The following is a 23,781-nucleotide window of genomic DNA, read 5'->3' as shown; positions in this document are numbered from 1 at the left end:
TTTTCAAGGAAAGGCCACATACAGGGTTTGCCAGCTTTCTTATACCCATGATAATTTCCTCTTCATTTTAGTACCTAGCATCGTGACACAAAGCAACACAGCCTGTAGCTGGAACACCGTGCTCAAATTTTCAGCTGCCTCTCAGACAAACTCACTGCCAGGAGAACTGAAAAAGCAAGATGCATATTAGCCTTGTTTCTCCAGGCTGAAAGTAGTGCTTTGAAGACACAAAGGGGAAGGTTTCAACTCACCTGAAGCATTTTGCTAAAAATAGCTTCCCTAACCCCATCAGATACTTAGGTTAGACTGTTGGAGAATTTTAAAAGAAAGGCTATACATACAGCTTCCTTCCCTCACCTCACCGAATTCCTGATCAGCAGCTGCTGTGCATACACAACACCATAGCAATTCTGCCTTTAGGGCTCAGTCAAAATTTAGGTCTAGCTCAGACATAATACATCTGCTATGGGGCAGTAATAGCTCAGGTCCCCTCAGCACTTCGCAGGGGAACCACAAAGCTTGATACACTGCAGAAGGAAGAAGTCTAAAATGAAAAGCAGAAGCAAGGAACAGCACCTAGCTAGAGCAAAGGCTAAAATCAGGCTCTGCAGTGCAGACACCTGCCTCTGAGGATATGTAGCTGCACTGCTGACAGAGGGTCTCTCAATCCAGGTCTAGGTTTACTCCTCCTTATTCCACAGACCCACCACAAAGAAACTAAATCCAGCCTAACACCTCCCACCAAAAAACAAAACAAAACAAAAAAACCCAAAACATAGCACCACCATACAATCAAGATCTCTGATTGTGGTCAGCAGGTGATTGACTGCAGATTTACTGCAGTCTGTGGGGTGGATCCAGGGGTTCCCTACAGTACCACAGGTGGGCATGCTGCTGGGGGCTTGCACCTCCCTGTGGCTGGAGAGGAGATGGATGCTGGCAGCCGGGGCTGCCGCTCCCAGGATCACATTTGTTCCTGCTTGGACTGGGAGAGCCCCAGGTGAACACAGCACTTTCCTAAGATGACCAATGCTTAGAATAATTCATTAACAAACACCCCACCTGGAGAGCAGAGCCTTCCTCTCCTATGTCCTGTTTTTGCAACAAGATATTTTTGCAAGAGGGTTTTTTCACTAGGCTTTAAAGTCATCTTGTCTGCTCCAGATCACCAGTGAGAGATGATGTTTGTGCTAATGCTCAGCTACATATCCCAGGGCAAAGGCCAGGGAGAAATACTGCAGGAGAGTGGAGAGGGAGGGAGAGGAATTCCCTGAGCAGAAATTATTTTGAGCAGAGAAAGCTGCAGAGCAGTGTGGAGTGAGGCAGAAGAAATGCAGGAGAGGGAGGTGGCTGTGCTGGGGGAGATGGAAAAGAACAGAAGAGGGGAAGCTCACAGGGCTCCTCCAGAGAGGAGGGGTGGGTAGGATGCTGCACACAGGGGCTCTGTAGAGGTTCCCTGTCAGGAGCAGGCTGGGCTTAGCCGTGCTTTCCCCTGCAAGGGGATTCCCTCTGCCACCTACTATTGGTCCTGGCGCAGTGACAAGCTGCTGGAGTGGATTTCTTTCCCTGCATACATGGTGGAGGTATAGAAAAACAGCAGCCTCCCTCCTCCCATGCAGAGGAGTGGGATTCCCTCCCCTGCCAGGAGGGATACTCCATGCTAGGGCTGGGCACTCACAGAAATCCAGGGAACATGTCCTCAAGAAAAACACTGAGGGTTGTGCTCACAGCCTGTCTGCAGGATGCAGGGGGAAGGATCCTGTGCCAGCAGGCTGCTAGGAAAGGGATTCAGAAGCTCAGTCTCTGGTGACAACCAACATCTCAGCCTGCTGACACTGAGATGGTCCCCACCTCACAGCCACACTGGGATCCTGCCTGTCCATGCTGAAGACAACACCCAGACATCAACTGGCCTCACAAAGCTATCGAGCATGCAGAAGTGGCAAGCAAAGCTGCCCAGGAGATGTAAGACCCATGCTTCATGCTTTGCACAGACCAGTCCTTAGGGCTTCCCACGTTTGTGAAAAGGGGCTATGATCTTCCATCTACATATTCAAAATAGTGCCCCATCATAACAGAGTGCAAGATTTTTTACAGCCTAAAACCCTACCTTAAGTTCAAGCTGCATCTTAACAGCTAACCACTGATTTTCTCTGTCATAGACTTCCTGAGAGACCTCAGGACACTCACTTCTCTTCTAGTTTCTGTTTTTGAAGGAAAGATCTTCACATATTACCTTAAGGTTTGCTTAGGAGCAGGCCCCTGCTCTGCCCAGCCCCACTGCAGGCTCTGTTCAACTATGAAGCATTGCAAGAAAAAGTGCAGTGAAGGGGACTCAACAAATGTCTCCTTCCCAGGAGGACACTGGGTACCTGCCTTTCTTTGGGGATAGGAGCTACAGAAGAGTCCTCAGAGGGCTGCTCCAACCTAGCACCAAGGAAGCAGCAAGAGCAGAAGAGGGGCAAGCCAGAAACCAAGTGACCACAGTGCAAGCAGAACCCTTACCAGCCAGGGTGCAGCCCCACCATACCTGAACAGGGTGAGCAAAGTCCCACACAAGGCAGTAACTCATGCCCAGGATATCCAGCCAGAGACAAGGTTGCAAAGTGCACCTAAAGGCCCTCTGAAAGACAGATCCAAAAGCAGCTACAGCATGGACCAAAAGAAAGAGAAGGTACAGGAGCCTGAGCTTAAATGGAGCCGTGGCCATGGGTGGGTGTGAATGGGTGGTGGATGTCCCAGATGGGGCTTGTTAGGGCACTCAGGACTCTGTCACAGCTGCCACGTTGAAGCAAAACTCTCCAGAGGCAGCTGTGTCCTGACAGCTGTGCATTTTTCACTGTCACAGATGACTTTTCCTCTTGTCACTTCTTGCTTTATGCTGTTGTGGTTCAGGAAAAAGCAGCACACATGGAGCTGGTGTAAAGTGAAGGCCTTGCAGAGCTGTTGCAGAAAGCTGGGTGGTGCTCACAGGCTGGGAGGGAAACCTCACTGAGCCCTTGCAAGAGACCCAAAATGCAACCTGCACCAACCTGTGGACCCAGCTGGGAGAAACCAGAGCTAGGTCAAAACATCCCTTTGAAATACCTGGACAAAAAGCAGCCAAATATTTAGCCTGGCACCAGGAACTATGTAAAACTACCCCAAGTTATGTGCTTGAGGGTAATGCGTGCCTGCCTGCTGCAGGTGCACGTGCAAATTTCTTGGGGTCAGTAGAAAGTCACAAGCAGCATGGAAGCAGGGACACTTTCAGTTGCCATTTGTGCCAAAGGTCCTGGTGTCCTCACCAGCATTTCAGAGATGCTGTGTGGAAGCAGTGAAGGTTTTGGCCATGCAGATAGACCTGGGTTTTTACTGCCTCTACTTCTTCACTCTTCTGTTTCTTGGGGAAAACCCTGCGTGATTTCTAAGTGAACAAGTATTACCTAAAGCTTGAAAAACCCAGCATCTTGAACCATTTTTTTTAAATGTAATTTAGGGTCCACACTGTAATGGGGAAAGGAAACCAGTCCAGGGTGGTGGTGAGATTCGTGGGATGCCATAGCCCAAACAGAGCCTGGGACTTATATTTGCACCCCAGATCCCTGTTCACCACTCGACTTTGCCTCCTCAGGGAGAGTTGCTGGGAAGAGAACAGGGGGATATCAGGAAGAAAGTGGTGCAACCCTCTTTCCCCTCTCCCCGACAGCTTGGGCACAGATTATGCTGTTTTTCTCCCACCACAATAACATCGTTATTCAACTTGGCAGCACAAGGTGGAGTGAGTGAGTGAGAGAGGGAGAGTGTGTGCGGCTGTGTGTATTTTTTTTAATCTCCCAAACATTTCCCAGTTCTGCCGATTGCGAACTCCTGCCCGGCCATCCCCACCGCAGCATCCCACGTTGCCATGCCGACAGGGGCTGACATCCCCAGGTAGCAAAGGGAATGCTCCGCTTTGCTGGGGGCTGCAGGATGGGAGGGATGTGCATGTGCCTGACTGGTGCTGACCCCTAACCAGGGCATTTTGGGGTTATTTTTCCCCAGATATCCCAGCGCTGGGCAACGATTTATTCCTCATCAGCCCCTTTAAGGTGTCTTCAGCAGCGCTTGACTTAATCAGGATGTCTTGGCATGATAAACAGCCTTCTCCTGACCCCGGTGCTCCCACTGCGAATTAGATATAGCAAAGCAAACGGTTCCTCGCTCCCTGCAATGCCTCACCACCTCCCTGCCCTTGTGGCTGCTGTAGGGGGTAGCAAGGCTGGAGGGAGCCCACAGCTCAGGGCAGCAGAGCCCAACTGCCCGGCCTGCTGCCAGCATGGTTTCTTTTAAAGCGTGTTTAAAGCTCCAGCTTCTCCGGGAGATGTCCTACAGCGCTGGCCAGGAAATAAAGAAGAGAAAGTTTGATGGTTTTCATTTCTTTCCACCGGGGCGAAGACACCAGCGGGAGAACTACAGCTGTAGATCTGAGTGCTGCCGCCAGGAGACAACAGCCTGCCCAGGGTGCCGGTGGGATCTGGGGAGAGGGAAGCAGTAGATCTGCTGCCTGGTCCCAAGCACACACCAGACTGTCCTTTCTGGAGGCAAAAATATCCTCGTGGCCATCTGGGGAAGGGACACAGGGCTCATAATGGAAGAGAAAGCAAGCACGCTGCTAACCAACACTCGCCTGAGACTGGGAAAAGAGGAATCCCCTTGGATCAGGAGTGCCCCTTGTTGTGCCTGCTGGTCACAAGGCATGGACGGCTTGCAAGGGGAGGGGAGGTTGGATTGGACTAGGTGATCTCCAGAACCCCCTTGCAGCCAGTGGTTGAATCTCTGGGAATCACTGGCTTTTTGGTTCAGGTTTCTCTGCAGAACGGGGCACATATTGCTGGAGGGATCGTGTGCTGATAATGAAGGGAAGAGATGAAGGTCTGTACCCAGCTTGAGCTGTGGGTTACTTAGGCTTTGCAATACGCTTCCACTGGTGGTCCCAGGGGAGGAAGCAGTGGGATTTGCTTTTATTCAATAAAAGAAACAAAACAGAATGCATTGCTAATATCTGCAAAACCAACATGGCCAGCTGCTGGCTTTAGAAAATCACAACCAGACAGACGTGCGACCACACCATGTCCATTCTCTTTGTGCCTGCTAGGATTTCTGAGCCTAGCATCAGGCCACTTACTACAGCCTTTTACTTTACAAATGAGGGCAGAAACTCAAAAGAAACAAAAGAAGAAGGTGAAGTTTCCAGGAACTGGGAGCTCAGGATCACACTTTGCCTGTGGGATCCAGACCAGCCAGCCCCTGGTGTGGGTACCCACTGCCCACCCAGCCCAGCACAGCCTGGGGTCCTGCTCACCTGGGCTGCACCTGCCTGCGAGCCCCTACCTGCACATCCCACAGGGGTGCTGAGTGCTGTGGCCACTGCTATTCCCATTCATAAAATAAAGTGCTTTTCTATCCCAGAGGAGTTTTGTACTTAAACTGCATTGCAGGAACACATTACGGCTCCCTTTCCAATCGCTTTGTTCTCCTGCTTCCCTGCAGTTTCCTTGGAAAAGTTCATTTTCCCTGTGGACTTCCTTTAGATTTAAACATTTCCCCTCAATGGATTTGGTGAGCAAAGAAAGCTTCAATTTGGAATCTGAATAGAAACAATTTGTAGCACCTTGGCGTACAAATTATGGGCATACATTGCGAAAACTTGTACACCTCTACCCATGTCTTGGTTCACAATATGTATGAGACACAGCCTCAATTTCAGTCAATAGCTTTCCAAGAGCTCTTGTGCTAGCTTCAACTCACTTTCTACTACTTTCTGCAGCAGCTGGCACCAGCATAAAACAAATGTAACATGCTACTAAAGTGTTATGCACTCACTTTAGGCTGGTGCTAGCTGCAGCAGGAGGTGTTGGCTGGTGGAAAATCAGATGTTTCTGCTATTGCTTCAATTATAGATAGCTCTTCCTGTGAAAAGACTTTTCTGCCTGAGAAAAGGGCAGTGGAGTGAGAGGACAGTGACCTAGCACGAGGAAGGCTGGGAGAAGATTCACAGCTCCTCTCTGCCCTGCATGGGGAATATGCTGTAACCTTCTTCTTCAGACAAGTTTTCTGGCTATTGCACTTTAAAAAAAAAATATATATATACATATTTCCCTAACAAAGCTTACAATATGTCAAGGACAGGCATGTTTAGTGACACAGCTGGCACAGGCAGGCTCAGTGTGGCCACCACACATCCTGGTCTCCCAACTGCTTTGTCCTGTGAGTGCCAGCTTCAGCCCAGAGGAAAGTTCCCATTTGGCTCTTGGGCTCTGTGCTCAACCCTAATTTGTAAAGAGAAAACAATGGATTCATTTTCTCAGGAAACACTTGTGATACTAGATGGAAATGATCCACAGAGAAAGATTGATTTTTTTCCTAGATGCTCATGATAAAAGATTATAATACATTCTGTTCTGATAAGTGTTTTAGTCTGTATCAGTTTAAATTTAGTATTGCATGATATTAGAAATTACAAGAAAGGTACAGATAAAACAAAACTTTATCCCAAACGTCTTAGAAGTAGCTGCAGTTAGGAAAAGTTGTTGCTTTTCTTTCCAAGTTGGGATAAATCAAGTCCTGAACTTGGAATTTCCTGCCGGCAGTCCTGTTATAATGCTGTTTTCAGTCAGGCTGGATGGAAAAGCATCAAGATGGAAAGAACCGAGCTAAAAGGTTTATCTGAATTATTAAGACTGTGGAGCAGAGCACAGGGAAACCACAGTCTATTGCAACCCTGCTACTGCATCGCTGTGTGAGTGCGAACAAGATACCTTGTTTTATGTGTCCCAGAGGCAACATGGATGGATGCCTCCTCCTGAGAACACTGTGAGATGGCGTGCTTATGCTAAAAAAGCAAAAAGGGAAGCAAGAGAATGGCCAAAGGGACAGCTGACATCAGTTACGCAACGTATTTTGTGCAGGGACAGTCTTGTGCAGGGTTTAGTGCTGAAAGTGTGCTGAAATGCAAGCAGAAAGAGGTGGGGAAACCTTGTACACAGGACAAAACAACATCCCCAAACATTTCTTTGGGATGCCTGTGGTAGAAGTCTGCAGCCAGCACTTGTGGTGCCATGCTCCAAGGGGGAGAATTTCAGGCATGAGGTGCAGCGAGACCTGTGGCTCTGAGTGGAGTTACCCAGTCCAGGAGCATTTCTTGTGGATGGAAAGCAGTTGCTCTTGTCTGTTTGCCCATGCCTTACGTTATTTTATCTTTTTTTTTTTTTTTTTCCTTCCAATTTTAATTTCCAAACAATTAAAGAAAATGGAGAATAGACTCACACCTTCTGTGCTGACTGAGCCAGACCTGTTAGCCTGAGCATCGTCCTTTAGGACAGCCTGACTGGGGCTGGGTTCCTTTTGGGACTGGCCAGAGGGGTGCTGTTACTCCCAGTGAAGCCTTGTGTGGACGCTCGTTGTTCAGGAAAAAAGTCCCTCAGCCCAAATCAGCGCAATCAACCTTGAAACTTGGGTGAGGTCTCCAGGGATTGTGAGGGCATCAGGAGTATATGAATTCCTAGGAGGAGGAGAAATACAATTCAGAGGAAACCTGCATTTTCCTGCAGTTCCTTGGGGCAAAGAGAGACCAGAGCTCTCCCTGGAAGGTGACAGCCATGAGCCCTTGCAGCTCAGCCAGTGCCCAGGTGCCTTTCCTGGACCCTTATTCCACGTCCCCTTCTCTGGCTTCTCTCTTTTCCTCCGTCTTCACTGGAATTTCTCTCCCTCATGCTCCCTGTCACGTTTCTGTGTCTGCCTTTGCTCCAAGACACATCCCTCTCTGCCGGGGTGTGCTCTCCTTCCCCGTGCCACGTGCATGGAGCCGGAGGTGCTCCTCTCAGCACAGCCCTGCAGAAGGCTTGCCCTGTGCTCCATCCCTCCCAGCCTGTTACCAGGCAACACAGCATCACGCAGATCTCACTCCCAACCTCCAAAACAAAATGTCTATACGGGGGATTTTCCTCCTGCTCCTCCAGAGAGGAACCTCACGGACACGTTGGCTGCTGGCTGTGCCTGAGCACTGCTCTGCCTGGGGCAGAGGGGAGGCACCTGTAACTCCTGGCACCAGCTGGGACCATTTCCTTTCCCCTTCCCTGCGTGGTGTGCCCATTCTTGACATCTTCTTCCAACTCTGCATGCAGAAGGGATTGGCAGGAAGGCTTCTGCCAAACTGGGGGACCAGTGCTGTGTTTGCCGTTACACTGGTGCAAATACAGAGTAATTCAGTTTGGGTCAAGGCGGTTTCTCACCAGCCTAAGGAGGAACACAGAACTCATCTCAGTTGTTTTCTCTTCCCTGGCATGAGCACATGAATTTGGGGCTTTGCACACTTACACGGGAGTTTTGTTTTCATGTCTACAGAGTGCATGCTCAAACGACTTCATAAGTTGAGGCTTGACCAGAGCTTACTAGCTGTCAGCAGGCTGATGGACTGTCAGACCTATTTCAGGAGCAAGACACATGTCACACTGTCTTCTATCCTATAATGTACAAATTGCATTTCATGACAGCAATATAACACTCCTGAGAGCAAATTTTGGCACAATTATCATCCTTCTCAGGTCGTAAAAGTCACTCAGCTCTTGGCCACCTGTTTTAGAGCTGTCAGCCAAAGCCCCTTGCAACCTCCGCAGTGGCTGAACACCATGGGAAAGCACACATGAATATTAGCTCACAGAAAATACCAAGTTAACGAGGAGAACACATCATGTGCCCGGTGAGAACGTTTTACAAATTCCCTGTCCCAGACAGGAGCAGTTGTAGAGGAAACATGTATCTGCCTCAATTTCCCACTTGAAAAATAAAACTGGGAATTTATGATAAGCAAAGGAGTAGGGTTGTTCCTTCTGCATTCAGCCTTGGAAAACTTGAAAGCAGTTTTGTGTTCTCTCTTTCGTCTCTGATCAGAGTAGAAAGCCCTGACGGGCACCTCAATGTGTGCCATACCAGTGTCCTTCACCTTACAGTGGCTGGACTTCATGCGTTTGCTTCTCACCCTGGAGCTCTCAGCCTTTGGGATGCTCCCTTCAGTAACACGTCTGTGTGGTTCTCCCGTGACATTGCCACTTGTTACTGCCCTCCACCGCACGGCATCACAGGTCATCTTTCTTTGTCATGTCCAGAGCAAACACTGCTTGGGTCCTCCCGAGTAGGAAAGGCATGGGAAGGAGCCCCTCTGTCTCCAACCACTGGGTCACTGCCCATGGAGGAGACCATCAGGATCTTTGGGATAAATACAGATGAAAACTTGCTCACTCCTACATGCCTGTGTAGATGGGGACTTGACCAACATCAGGCTAATGGGGCAATTGGGTCCCCTGCAGACTGCAGGCACAATTTCTTTTACTGCGTTTGCTGCAGCTCACAATGTAGGAAGTGAATGCAGTAAAGCTTTGGGAGGAGACATCTTCAGGTAGAACCTGCAAGGTTTGCTCAGGAAACTCCCTGTCCCTGTGGCTAGCGAATCCCAGATGCCGATTTTTGGCTCCTCCTGCCTCCTGGGTGGTGGTGCTGAGAGGGCCTCAAAGCACAAGAGCTGCATGGGTAGAGGGAAACAGAGGGGCTGAAGCCATCCACCCCTCCATGTGGTGTTCAGGAACATTTTATTTACTTAGATCCTTGCAGCCCACTTCACTACAACTTCCAGCACTTTTTTTTTTTTTTTTTTTTTTTTTTCTGGGTCTGGGACTGCACCCAGGAGATCTGGCTGCGAAGGAGGCTGATCTGCTGATGCAGAGGGGAGGGAACATCCCCAGCACTGAGGAGTGCCACAGCCTCTGAAACTGGGGAATGCCCAACAGACACGCTCTGTGTCAGAGCAGATCCCCACCATTAGCAGTAAGGAGCGGGGAGGCATTTTTTGTCACTTCTTAATGGTCTGCAGGGGCTGGAGCTCCTTGTCCTTGCCTTGGGCCCTTCGCACTGCCAGTGGTAACATGATCGGAAATGCCAGTCCCAAAGGGCACCGCTGCTGTTCTGAATCGCAGTCATGGAAATTAAACTCGGGGCCTTTGATGTGCTAAGCTCCAACCCGAGGAAACCTTTCCCACATTCCAGGGGTTCACAGCCCCGAGGTGGGATGTGCAGGTGGGATAAGCTGAGGACACGTCGCTGCAGTAAGCAGGAGCAGGCAGGCTCACGTGGCCAAGGAGCTGGCCCCGATGCCCATGCAGAAGCCAGCAGCCAGAGGACATAGAGCCATGCATGCACTCGTGAGAGGACTGAGGGTCTGAGCTCTACATCCCCTGGCACAAATGTAGGAACAAACTCATGCCTCCCCGGGTACCCCAGCTAGGTTTCCCTGTGGACCCATCTCCCTCGTCTCCCTCGTCACCTGCTTACAGGGCAGCTGCAGGTACGGCTGGAGCAGGTTGTCCCTGTGCCACAGGCCCGGAATGGTGGCACTGCCACTCTACAAGCTGTCCGCATGGCTTGTGAGGTTGTGGCATGGGGACACCACCATGCAGAGAGCTGTTCTTTCACTGTAGACCCATGAGCTAAAGCTTCTCAATAACCACAGCTGTCACAGCACTTCCACACCCATAATTGAAGGGCCTTCACTTGGCCGTACCGTTTTTCAGATGAAAGAAAGCTCAAACCAGACAGGGCCTGCAGACTTGTAATAAAAGATGGCTGAAATGGGAGGTGGTGCGTGAACCCATCTCTGCTGAGAATCCTTCCTGCCACACTTTCCATCCTCTGGCTAAAGAGATTTGAGCACAGGCAAGATGCGCGGCTGCGTGCAAAGCTCTGCTCACCAGTTCACCCATTCACAGCTCCTAAAAATAGCAAACATTTCCGCTCACTCCAGAGAATTCTGCACTATCTTGCAAAGTGATGAAAGATCTTTAACTCAGCAAAGATGGAGAACCCCGGCTATAGACTATGCCTTTGGGATATTTCTTTGGAAATATACAGCTTCTAGCATGTGGTGTGTCCAGGCACAGCGGCTCATGGGGCTGATATGTTTGGGAGTGATTTGTGACTTAAAGGGCACAGAGTTGCCAAAAATGATGGTCCCAGCTGTCCGAGCAGTTGCTGGTTGCTGCCTACCACATCAGTACATGGGGGTAATGCCTTGTGGTCTTCTCTTCCAGGGCCAAAGCCTGAGGGTGATTACGTGGCACTATAATTACTGGTGGAGCCTTTGTCCAGTGGGATAGCTTGAGGAAAAATCTTTCCCGCTGGGAATCCAAGTCCAGGAACCACAAAAGGAACTGCACCGCCTTGCTGCACTACTTGTGCAGCCCCTCAGGGCAGCGCTGATTTCTCTCCCATGGCACAAACCCAAAGATGGAGGGGGCACATGGACAGACATGCAGCAAGTGTTGGACAATTAAACACCAACGAGAAAATTAAAAATAATAATAATTTAAAAAAAAATAAAAGGTGGGGGACAAACTGCACTGTGGTGGCTGTAGACCGGAAGCCATGACCTGCCATGATCTATAGAGGCTTTTGGCACAACATTGTCACACTGCCTGTGACCCTGTGACTTGGAGCCAGGGGTGGCCACAGGATGAGAAGGAGGTCCCGGTGTGGAGCTTGCAGCAGAGCAACAAGTAGGGGGGGAGTTCACGTGAGTGATTTGATAGTGGAGGACAGCAGAAGGCCATGAACAAAGTCCTCCATGGCCTCTTTGGGATGATTACAGCCACAGCATGTCATCTCCAGCAGCCTCTCATGGCTCTATTTGGATTCAGAATATGAACTTCAGGAAAAAAGAAACACTGCTGGGCTTCCTCTGGAGAGAAGAAGGGGAGGGAGACACAGCCCTTGGGGTTTTGGGGGGAGGCTTGAGGCTGCCAATCTTCTGGAGGGAGAGAAACAAACACCTCAGTGAGCATCTTCACGTATCAAATGCGCATCAGCCCTAATGAGACTCAGCAGAGATGGGTGACTAATTCCAGAGCAGTCATTTATTCGTGAACATGGCTTCAGGTAGATTATTCAAGAGCACACAATGGTTTCTTTGAATGCATTTGCTGCTAAGCAATTGGCTTCCCAAAGTTTCACGTTGTGGCTGAGTGGTCAGATAATTCATGTGACACGGTTTCTGCTCCCGACTGGGTGAACTTGCAAGCACAAATGTCACCATTTGTGAGCATAATTTTCCCCTTCATGTATACCTCTGACATTTGCTTTCCACTTACCTTTTTGCCAGTAACATGCAATCACAGTTGGTGGGATGGAGCAGTGCTAATGGGCCACAGAAGGAAGGAGGGGAGCGGCCCAGGGGGGCTAAATGGGGCCTCTGGTGCCCAGAGAGAGGCAAATGCTGCTCGGCTCCCCCAGGAGCTTCTCTCTGGTACCCAGCAGCTTAATTCAGAATAAGTGTTTCAGAAACATGCTGCTGCCAGGAGACCTGCGCACCACAGCAGCAGTCGGTGAGGTTAATACCACACTGTGCAGGGCCGGCAGCAAGAGGAGCTGGGGCTGCTCGTGTTGGGCTCAGGGCTCCCAGGGGCACATGTGCACGTGGGGGAACATGACAGGGTCCCCACGGATCAGTGCCAGGGCTGGCTGTGTCCTGCAGCACGGGGCTGGGCACTCTGGATAAGCCATGAGCAACCAAAAAGGAGACAACCTGCCATGTGGAAATGGTGGAATTGTCTGATTTGGGGGTTGGGGATGAGCCTGGACAAGCACAGCTCAGATCTGCTGGGCTGGTTCCTTTTCTGCAGGAAAATATCTGCAGGAAAATTCTGCAGCAATTTTCCTATTGCTTTGGAAGAGCCCCTTAGATAAGGTGAACCCCTCCAGCCACAGGTATGATGGGAGATGAGCAGCGCTCATTTTCCACCATCAGGGGCTTTTGGGCCTCATCCTGCCCAGCTACAGCCACACATCTGCTCTGCCCTCTTGACCCAGAGGACTTGGAGAGCTTCCACACACAGGTGTCAGCCACTGTCGGCAGGGTACAGGAGGAGGGGAGCCTCCTCTCTGAGGGTCTGCTCCCAGCTGCCCAGACCTGTGGACAGGAGAGCTGGCGTGGTTCCTCCTGGGGCTGCAGCTTCTGCTCTGCACCCACAGTGCTGCTGGGTCTCTTCCCAGGAAGAATTCCTCCATGGAAATCCGTCACCACATGCCTGATCTAGAGATGTCAAACTCCTTAATTATGTTACTTTTTAAAGATAAAAATCAGAAGCTGATACAAGGAGATCAACTGTGAAGGTTTCCATAAGGTTACCATTTCAGGAGGCAAAACTATAGCACCGGGAGCTGATCCTCAGCAGCATTCCTGGAAGTTTAGGCTCCCTTTTCCCAAACATTGTTGTACCTGTCATGTAGCGGTCCCTGGGGAAAGCTGAGTATCCCTGCTGAGATGGGCTTCCCTGGCCTGGAGAAACTCCAGAAGCTTCATTAGATCTTCCCCAGCTCCCCAGGAGTCCACCAGGCCCCTCTGCCCTGGGGCATGGAGGGATTTTCAGTAAATCACCTTCTCCTTTATGTCTGTGGCTGAAGGAAGAAGCCCAGCCTTTGCTGATCACACCATTTTAGACAACCCCAGCACCCAGCAGCTCCTGCAGCTCAGCCACTCTTGTCCAGGAGCATCCCACTGCCTGCCAAAATGCTCCCACCTTTCTCTCCTAACCTCTCCCTTGCTCCCACCTCCCCAGGAAAGAGCACAAATTCCCCTCTGCAAGCCAGCAGGGGTTAATGCTGTCAGCCATGACGTCAGGATCCCAATTTGCCCGGAGAGTCCCCCTCCCCATCCCCAAACTCCCTCTCTCCTCCCCTCCTCTTGTGACTTTGCAATGAGCAGCAAAACTCCACAGGAGCTGCGGCAACAGCACTAGGGAGAGATCCAGTCCTCCCTCGGAGAGCAGCCCTTCCCGCAGACAGGGATTTATTTATTTTCTACACATGCATATATGCATTTCTTCATTTAACGGGTTGCGTTTGATTTTCCCTTTTCCCCCCTTTTTTAACCCTTTCAGAAAAGCCCCAGGCCATCTAAGCGATGAGCCCCAGCTTCCCGTAAAATAAAACAACAGCACGGTGGGGTTGCCTTGCCTCCCCTTCCCCCCTGGAAAATAGAGGGAGGGGGGAGCAGGTAGGTAAAATCCAGAATAAAATTGTGTTGCTAGATAACTCACAGCTCCCCCCTCACACGCGCACACACACACACACCACTCTCTTTCTCCTCCTCCTCTTCTCTGAAGGTGGGTAGCAGGAGCCATGCAACATCTGCAGAACCGGATGGCAAAAGAGCAGGAGGAAAAATAATCCAAGTGGAGTGCTCAGGGGACGTTGAGTTCTTTTTTTTTTTTTTTTTTCCTTTTTTTTTTTTTTTCTTCTTCTTCTGCGTACCTGTGAGATTCAATTTCACATTTTGCTAAGCCCATTTTGGGGCATTTTATTTTTCTTTCTCTTGGGATTTTCTCCATTGCCAGAGGATGTCTCTTGTTGAAAGGATGCTGAAAGGAAGAAGAAACGAATTCTTTGACTGGCACTGAAGGAGGGGGGGGGATATTTTTCCCCCACATTTTTTATTTTTTCTCATTATTCTCTTTCTCTAGGAAATCACTAACTGGGGGGGGTTGGTTTCTTTCTTTCCCTCCCCCCCTTTTCTTGGAGGGGGATTTCAGGAGATCCATCCTTCTTTCCCCTCCCCTCCAAAGATTTTTTTTTCATCCTTCGTCTTTGTGGAAATGTGGACATTTCAGGCAGACAGATTGAGTGGAATTGTCTCTGCTTTAGCAGCTCTTTGTCTCGCCTGCTGTGCGCAAAGGTAAGGATTGCGATCCCAGCCTGCAGGGGCAGGGGGGCTGACACAGGATTTGTTTGTTTTGTTTGGGGGGGTTCTCCATCGATCTGCGTGTGGGAAAGGGGAGGGGGTCCTTTCCCCAGATCGCTTTCCCTGCTGCCTGCTGCTGTTATTTTCCAATCCGTGACATTTTAGGGGGAGGAGGGATGCTCATACATGAGATGTGGAGCAGGCTCGCTGCAGACGGAGCCCACCTCACAGCCCACTTGCAGCACGTCCCCCCCCCTCCGTGCTTGACCTGGGGGGAAATGGCAAAAGGAGCTGTTTTGCTGGGGAACATGGTGTCCATGGAAGCTGAGAGAGTGCATGGCACTGAGCTGTGTGCATACGCAGCCGGGCACAGGGCTGCCTTGGCCATGCCTGTGTGTGTGCACACGGTCCACACGCAGCCACACTCACATCCAAGCGTGCTGTGCCTTTACCAGAGCCCCGGCTCTGCGGTGCACAGGAGGCGATGCCTACGTCTGTGACTACACGCAGATTTATGGCATGCCACATAATCATCCGGGGGGGGCAAGCCACTCAGATACATCCCTGCATGTGCGCATTGATCGGTGCCTGTTGGGGTGCACACGCATGTGTACCACGACATGCCGACAGCACAACACGGGTTACCTGCTCTGTGTGTAGCCATGTAAATGCTCTAATTCCCTGCATACTCAAGCTGCAGCTATTCCTGCTGCATGCCTTGAGCTCTCCGAGCAATCCCAGCAGCCGGAGGCGTAGGCACCCATCCAGCCTGGACAAGGTGTACGGAGCACACCTGTTTGCTCCGGCACAGGCAATTACCTGCCGCCTTCACACGCCAGAGCAGCGCTGCCTACTCCTCACCCTCCCTTCTCACGCGTGTGGGCAGGTGCCTTTGTACCTGTGTGCACCAAGTCTGCTGGGGTGGGAGCTGGGGCATTGCCTTGCCCAGCCACGCACGCTGAGCAGCGCGCTCCCGAGGCACATATGCAGGTCGCTGCCCAGGCTTGCAGATCTGTATATACGATTTATGTTCCCATAGTTATAAACACGCACATGCGCAGTCATGGCCACCTTCTCCACACCATTTGGGCATGGTTCTGCTGGGTACGGACGCACACACAGGCATGCTTAGAGGCGGTGTCCAAGCAATCATGTAAAGAGCAGTGCCCACATCAGTAGCCTGTGCTCAGACACGTCCTTGCATGTGCTTTTGTATCTGCTTGTATCCTGGACCAAGAGTCCCCTGTAGTCCCCATGTACATCCCTGCACATCCTGGGGACAAACCACTCTGCCATGTGCACATGCCTCCAGCTACTCCCACACACCCCCGCCAGCAGCACGGTGTGCATGTATGTGGCTGTTTGGCTGCAAGTGTACGTGTGTATGTAAAGCACATGCACACCCACTCAGCCAGGGACACGGTATTCAAAAATTCAGTTCACAGGCTGGATGTACGTGCTCCCTCGGCGGATGCAGACCCACATTTGCCAGGAATAGCACTTGCATGCAGCTGCTCGCCCACAGCTGGGCAAATGCACAACTTGCCTGTGCAGTGGGAGGGAAGTGGCTTTTTGGATCAAAAAGAGCACTGAGAGACATGAAACCTTGCCCATAAACATGATGCCAGCTTATACCCTCACAGGGCCAGCTGGTAGCTGAGGAGGAGGAAGGAGCCCTGCCTCCCTCTTCCCACTCTGCCCCTTTCTGCAGGGCCCCTGGCATGTTGCTTGCTGTCCCTGCCTCGGTTTCTTTGCCTCTATGAAAGAGGCAACACAGCTTCTGAGCTTGTGGCCTGTGAGGGGCTGAAGGGAATTGTCTAAACCCCCCTGAGAAACACTGAATATGGAAATCTATGAATATGGAAATGTGTACCCAGGAGTGACTATCTAGAGATAAATAAATGCTGGTGCACACTATCAATCCACAGTGAGTGCATACACAAAAACACAGTGCAAAAACTCACCTACCTGCATAGAAATCCACAGGTGCAGCCAGACCTTGCAAGTACAGGCACTGTGCTGTGAAAATGTCCACCTGTGTGCACCTCTCTAGCCTTTTTTCAGTGAACAAAGTGATGCAATCAAGACCTATCTCTTTGTAAGGTGCCCAGTCGGGAGGGCATCTCAGACACAACCCCAGCACAAGTGCTGAGCAGTTTGTCCACGCACAAAGCTGGGCCTGAGAGGTGTGCTGCCTCACATTCGCACATCACTGCTCAGCTGAGAAACCCCTGCACATCCACAGCCTGGGCATCCAGAACCTCAACGCATGCCCAGACTCCCTGGTGGTCCCATTGCCTCCACCCACACCTGTATGGGGAGCCTGGCCACCCGGGAGCCCAGCCTCTGGCACCCACAAAAGCCTTTTTACATGCACCTGCACAAATCTCATCCACACCCCAGCATGGACATCCTGACCTAACCTGACAGAGCAGGTTCTGCACCTGTAACCCCCTCCACGCAGACCTGGAGGTGGTCACGCACATGCACACATGCTCGAGCACATCTGCCACAGCTGCAGCCCTGACATTTGGTGCTTTCCTGTGTCTGCGTGTTTGCGTGCCCACGCAGGAGCCCGTGCATTCCCTGCAGAGTCAGCAGAGGGTGCAGACCCGGCTGTGTGTGTGCAGATGCACAGACGTGTCAGCACTAACCCTGGTGTCCGGAAAGGTGCAGGTCTGCCTGGCAGAGGTAGTGCTATGGTGCGCCTTGCTTTTGCCTTGGATGGATGTGGGAGGCAGTGTTGACAAGGAGACATGCTGTTTTGGTGGGTGACTGCAAAGAGCAGTGCCTGTCACCGGCAGGGCCCCTATTCTTATGCAAAACAAGGGATGGAGGTTGGCACAGGGGCTGGGTTTCAGATGAGAGAACCTATATACCCCGCAGCATTGAATAGCTTCAATATTTTTAGCATCCTCTGCATTCTGGTTTCCCACCTTCAGCTTTGCATTGGCTCGTGGGCTGCTTTTACAGAGAGCCCCCTTCTTGCTGGAGGGGCTGGAGCAGAGCTGGGGAGGGCAGCAGCCCCCTGCCCTGCTGTCAGAGGGCTGGGAGGGACAGAAGCCAGGCACTGGCACACAGAGCGAAAGATGGACTCTCCTTCCCTTCCCTGCCTCTCGAGTCGTGTTGCTAAGAAGCCATGGTGATGCTGAGTGGCAGAAAATGAATGTTCACATGCCAAAGACTATCTGTGTGCTACGGCCAGAGGAGCGTTGCTTTTTCCCGTGCCTCAAGAACACGAAGGCACAGCTGGGCGTGCAAGACAGCAGCGCTTGCATGGGGATGTGCTGGTGCAGGCTGCGTGCTGGGGGCAGGTGTGCAGCAGGGACATCGGGGCATGACTGCTCCACGTTGTGTTGGGTGAAATGAGGAGAAAGTGGCCAGCGAGGTGGGCTGGTGGCCAGCAGCACAGGGCGAGCAGTGCCCACACAGGGGTCCTGCAGGATGGCCAGGACACAGACCTGCACCATAAGGCAGCATGGGGTGCGGGGTCCTGGGGGGTGCAGGGCATGCTAGGGGTCCTGGGGGATGCTGTGGGACATGAAGGGTGCTGAGGTGGTGCTGCCTGGCTGGGACCTCCACCCACAGGGCTGGGAGCACAAGGGATGACGAGCAACCTCTCTGTCCTTTTTTGTTTCAGCCCCTCCACTGGGAATATTTCTGTGGTGAAAGAGATCGTGGACAAACTGCTGAAGGGCTATGACGTCCGCCTCAGGCCTGACTTTGGAGGTATTGTGACTGACCAGCAGCATGCTCCCTCCTGCCTCACCTTGCCTTCTTGCCTCCTGGTTTTCCTCCTCCTCTCCATCACCCCTCTCCTCCCACCCTGCCCTTTCCCATCCCTGGCTCCCTGGTCTCCCCAGTGGAGGTCCTCCAGCTCCCATGCTGGGTGGTGAGCTTCGTAGTGCTTGGGTCAGCCAAACTCACTTGGGCCAGGTTCAACCTTGCTGAGAGCCACTGGAGAGCAGAATTTTGGGGAAAAAAGAAAAAAAGAAAAAAAAAAAACAATTCCAAATTCACAGTTTCTGTACACAGATGGGGGATTATCCGTGGTGGGATGTTTCTGGGGACTTTTGGCTGGGACAGATGCCCTGGATTTTCTCTGCTCTGATATTACCTCCATCAAGGACCACAGGTTACACTTCCACCACTTCTGCTGCTCCCAATGCCAGAATTTTTGGCTGTTTTTCCTGCAGAGGGTTGGGGTGTCCACTGGCAGGGCTGTCAGTCAGTCTGCCAGGCTGCACCCCCTCAATAATGATATGGGATAAAATAACCTGTTATTTGCCACCCTGGTGGAAATAAAATATGAAATAAACCTTGGGTATCGTCATACTGCCGGGTACTGCTAAGGTCCATTATTGGAGAGAAGCAGGCAGGGGAGAGCTACCATGGTGGGGGGATTTGGAGTACTTCTGGCTTCACCTCCCAGACTTGCTTTTTCCTGGGCAATGCGAGTTCCTCCTCGGGAGGATGAGTGTGGAACTGGGGGAGCTTCAGCCTGCAGGAGGACATGAGCCACGGCCAGGTGTTCTCCAGGCAGCTGCTGGGAAGGGATTTCATTTGTGGGATTTTGAGGGGATGCCAGGGCCAGGTCAATGGTGGGCAAGGAAGGAATTTTATCCCAAAGGGACTGATCCAAAGCTCTGTGCAGCTGGGGGCAGGGGAATATCCCCACTGATTTCGTCAGGTTTTGAAGTCACCCTGGTGCCAGGAGGGCAGTGTGAGGTGCTGCTGGCCCTGGCCTGGTGGGGGTTGTGGGGTGGGGGTGATGCCCATTCCTCTGTGGGGCAGCTGGGTGGTCACCTCAGTGCACGGGATACGGCTTTGGGGGGCTTGAAAGAAAATTGGATTCCCCCCTCTTCCTCTTCTCCTTTGAATGTGGGATATGGCTGGATTTGATTTAAAGGGTCTGTCCAGAAAACATAAAATGCCCTCTTAACTGACCAGCCCCAGTCACGAGAATTGGTGCAGTCACATTTTATGAGGGGGAAAACTGCAGAGGTGACATAAAAACTGCAAGGGAAACCACCTCGTAAGCTGCCGAGGTGATTACAATACAGTAAAACAGCAGGTGACCCAGCTCCATGGGAGCACGGAGCAGAGAGGCACTGAGGGTGCTGTGGGGAGCTGTGGGGGTCCTGGCACAGCCTGCACACCCTGCCCATGCCCCCAGGACAGCCAGCCCACCCCGGGACACATCGCCCCATCCATCAGCCCAGGTGCTGGCCATGCTGCCGGGTCTGTGCAATGCATGGGCTGGGCATGCATTGCATTTCTGGCTGTAAGATGGATGGTTTGGGGAAACCATCTCAGTTTATATGATTTTACCGTGAATACCCGAAGTACAAACTGCATTCTCCTCAGACAAGCAGAGAAAGGAAAAGACAGCAGTAGCTCTCTTTCCCTGTATGCATCTCACCATTGCCTTTCATCCTCTCTTGGCCTTCCCTCTGCTCAGGAGCGCAAAGTCCCTGCTGGCAGCACCCACAGTCGTGCCGCTGGTGCTCAGTGTGCAGGGACACCCTAGCTCTCAGTGTGTCTGGCCCTCTGCCCTTGAGGATGAGCTTCTGTGTACAAAAATTGCCCCTGCAGCATTTATAAACAAGGGAAGGATGGGCTGAGAGGTGTGTCTGAACGCTGCAGATCGTTTGCGTTGCACACTCCTGGAAAAGGAGTAGAGGTCTCCTCGCACCATCGCTGTCCCCAGAGCTCACCAGTTCCCTGAGATTTGGGGCCAAATCCATTGCCAGGATAAATCCAGAGGGATAACAAGAGGGGCTGTCTTGGGGCTGGCCCCCAGTGACTGAGGTCTCTGGCTGGACAGGCAGCTGCCTGCAGGAGTGGGCAGGCTGGAGCAAAGTGGCTCCTCTCCCCTGCTGGCACTGAGAAACACGCTCCCCTCTTTCACTCTCCCACCCTGGGTTCTTTGCCTTCTCCACAACCATGATCTGACCCCGGTCCACCTGCAGTGCCAGGCTCAGATGGGTGCAGAAATCAGCCCACCGGCCTCAAAGCAGAGAATGCTGCTCCCTTCCTCTCCCTGTGGAAGAAAGGATTCCCAACAGCACCTTCTTGCCCTGTTGTCTCCATCCATGGGCCCTCCTCATCCCAGCACCCCCACTAACCCCCGGGATGCGGTGCTTCAACAGCTCCAAAGGCAACTCACAGTTCCCCAGTCCTCTTTTATTTTTTTTTTATTTTTTTTTTTTTGAGAGAGAAAGAGAACTCCGACTAATGCCAAAAGGAGGACAGGCCTGCTGGGGATTGCAGTTCACTTTTTAATTTTGAGATGCCTCGTTAGCTCTGGGCCGAGCTGAGTGGCTGAGAAGCGTCAGCCACTCACTCGCCTCCCCTTTCCCCCACCCCCTGGAAACCCATCAGGGCACGGAGCAGGTCGGCTCTCAGGGGCCTGGGAGCTGAGCTGAACAGGGGGAAACATGGGAGAAAAGGGGAAAGTTGGAGCCAGGTAGGGATGACGCAAAAATCTGGGAACACCTCCTCCAGAAAGTCTCCCTGGATCAGCAGAGGCAGCCCAAGGGAGTCCCAAGCCAGGAGAAGTGGAGTGAAGAGGGTGCTGTTGAAGTGGATGCTGTGGGACCAGCAGGTACTTGAGTCTTTGGGACACAGGTGATAAATCCTTCTAGCCCATGGAGCCCTGGACATTCCCCTCTTACCTCCCAGTCACTGTCCCCCAGACCCCAGAGGAGCACACCAGTCCCGGGAGATGTAGGACACCAGCAGGGTTGGATATGTAGTGACCACAGCTCCCAGTTTTCAGGGGCTGGGCAGGGACAAAGGGCCGGGTGTCACTGCACCATGGGTCTAAGGGGCTTGTCCAGGACTGTGGTGGGGCACTGGGATGCCCAGTTCACAGGAGGGATCTGCAGGGTAGGAGGAAGACCCAGCCAACCATCTGCTGGAGATCTCTGCCCTGGTACTACAGGAATGTGGCAGAGGTGGGGAGCGAGGTTTTTTGGCAGGATGAGCTGGGGAGACGGGGAGCCTGCCTCACTGGGACACCAAAGGGCAGGTGGGTGGGATCCAGCTGGCCCGAGGGATGGGCAGCACAGGGGGCATTGCTGCCTTGCAATGGGTAGGTTGCAAGCCAGGCCATGGTGCCGCAAGCAGGATGCTCGTGATTTAGGACTGGAAGAGCAGAGGATGCTGCAGATCAGGTCTGGGAAGCATTGCAGAGCTACGGGTGGGGGAGAGGGGGAGCTTTCAGCACCCTGGTTCTTGTAAATGCTCTTAAGCACTTGCTTCCAGAAGCGTTAGTTCCATAGGAGGGGGAAAAAAAAGGAAAAGAAAAGAAAGAAAAAAAAAAAAGAGGAAAAAAAAAAAGGAGAAAGTAAATGAAGACTGTCTTGCCCCAGGGTAGAGAAGGCAATGAAGGACTGGCAGGAGGATCCCGCTTGAGCTCAGTGACTCAGCTGCTCTCTGTTGGTGCAACATCTCCAGCCCAAAACTTTGCAAGAGTTTCAAGCAGATCTTGTCTCTCCGTCTTTCCCAGGAGCTGATGGAAAGGGGACCCTGCATGGCTTCCCAGCATCATTTACTGATCTTAGCTAAAAAAGTAAGGGGAGAATATTCGCTGCTCCTTGCCCCCAGCCCACCTAGAAATTATAGGGTTCCTAGTGTTTCTCCTGGGTGATGTGCACAGTGCCTGAAAATGTGTGGTGAAAAGGGCATGATGGGGAAAACTTCAGGATTACGCTGTAATTCCTGTGTTTCCACGCCTGTGGGTCCAGCAGCCTCCCTGCTCATTTTTATTCAAACCTCCCTAAGGAGAATTAGAGCTTGGTGGGGGGTCTGGGATCAAAATGAACCTGTGCTCTGCTCCTCATCTGCTCTGCAGCAGGGACCTGGCTTTCCAGCTTTCTTCACTTTGGCCCAGTATCACCACTCTCCTCTGAGACACGAACCCCTCCTCAGCTGCAATACCTTGCCCTCCCTGCTTTGCTCCTCCTGCTCTCGCCCCTCTCTGCTCCATCACTCCTGCACCCTCTCGTGGTCCCAGCCCCAAGTTCAGCAGACTTGGCGGTGAAATCCTTAGCCACTGTCTGCGTAACGCTATCCCTTGAAGCCCAGAATTGTAAAAATAAATGATTGCTGATGCATAAAGTGTTGCAGTGAAGCTCCGTCGGTGGTTCAGGGCTGGGGAACCAGCGGGGCTGGCAGCGGAGCGGCTGTGTTGGCTGGCACGACTGCAGCAGGAGGCAGCGGGGGCCCAAGCCCTGGCCCCACCAGCCCTGCGTGCCTGGGAAACAACTGGTCTTACTGGTGCTGTACTGGAAGGGAAGGGTATTTGGTGCCTTACGTAGTCAAGGCTGGCAGTGTTGCATATCGCTAAGGCTCCCTGAAAAGGTCCCTGTTTTCCACTGCGTATACAGCTTGGCCACTGAGCTTGTGGGTTTTTTGTTTTGGTTTGGTTTTTGCTTTTTTTTTTTTTTTTTTTTTTTTCCATGTAGCTAGCTTGCTTTGACTTTTCCGAGGGGAAGGGGGAAATTTTAGGCAAAATGATTCAGACATTTCTGAGAAGAAGCCAAGGCACATACGTGCTGTTTTTTTTTCCTCCTTCAAAATGTTGGGGGGTGAAGCTGGCAGCAGGGCTGGCCCTGGTGCATGCTCAGCCAGGTGCCCAGCACCACCACCAACCCAGCTGGCACCAGCATCTCAGCCCCACCACCTCCACCCCAGCACAAAAGCCTGGCTAGACAGGAAATATCCCCTTCCTTCCCTGTACCCAGCTCTGGGTCCGAAAGCAGAGGGGTAAATATATAAATCAGAAGGAAAAAGGGAATAAATTAAGGAAGGAGAAGCCAGAGCTGTCTGGAGAAGTCAGCAAACCCCTGTGCCACCCAGGGCCAAAGCAAAGGTGGCTATGCCAGCAGGGCCACCAGTAGCCCCACTCTCCTTCCTAGGGAAAGGTGCTAAGCAAAGGGTGCTCTTGGTCAGTGAAACTGGCTGCAGCTGCGCAGCCCCCACTGCCTCCCCCATTTACATGACTTCTGGCTCCAGACCATGGGTCACATCCT

At 51.9% G+C, this 23,781-nt stretch overlaps 1 protein-coding gene across 2 annotated transcripts in view; it reads left to right on the top strand.

The window, feature by feature from the left end:
* Positions 1–14,657: 14,657 nt before the first annotated feature.
* The window catches only part of LOC311213993 (gamma-aminobutyric acid receptor subunit beta-4), a gene marked incomplete at both ends in the record, with an annotated part of 62,282 nt that continues 53,158 nt past the window's right edge, over positions 14,658–23,781 (top strand). For both annotated transcript variants that reach the window (XM_084294354.1, XM_084294353.1), the window contains 2 exons: positions 14,658–14,737; positions 18,384–18,472. In XM_084294354.1, the coding sequence (XP_084150480.1) occupies positions 14,658–14,737; positions 18,384–18,472 (169 nt within the window). The remainder of the gene's footprint in view (positions 14,738–18,383; positions 18,473–23,781) is intronic.

Source organism: Netta rufina (genome assembly GCF_964035555.1).
Source record: "Netta rufina genome assembly, chromosome: 12".
Lineage (NCBI taxonomy): Eukaryota > Metazoa > Chordata > Aves > Anseriformes > Anatidae > Netta > Netta rufina.
This window is presented reverse-complemented; position numbering and strand designations above follow the sequence as displayed.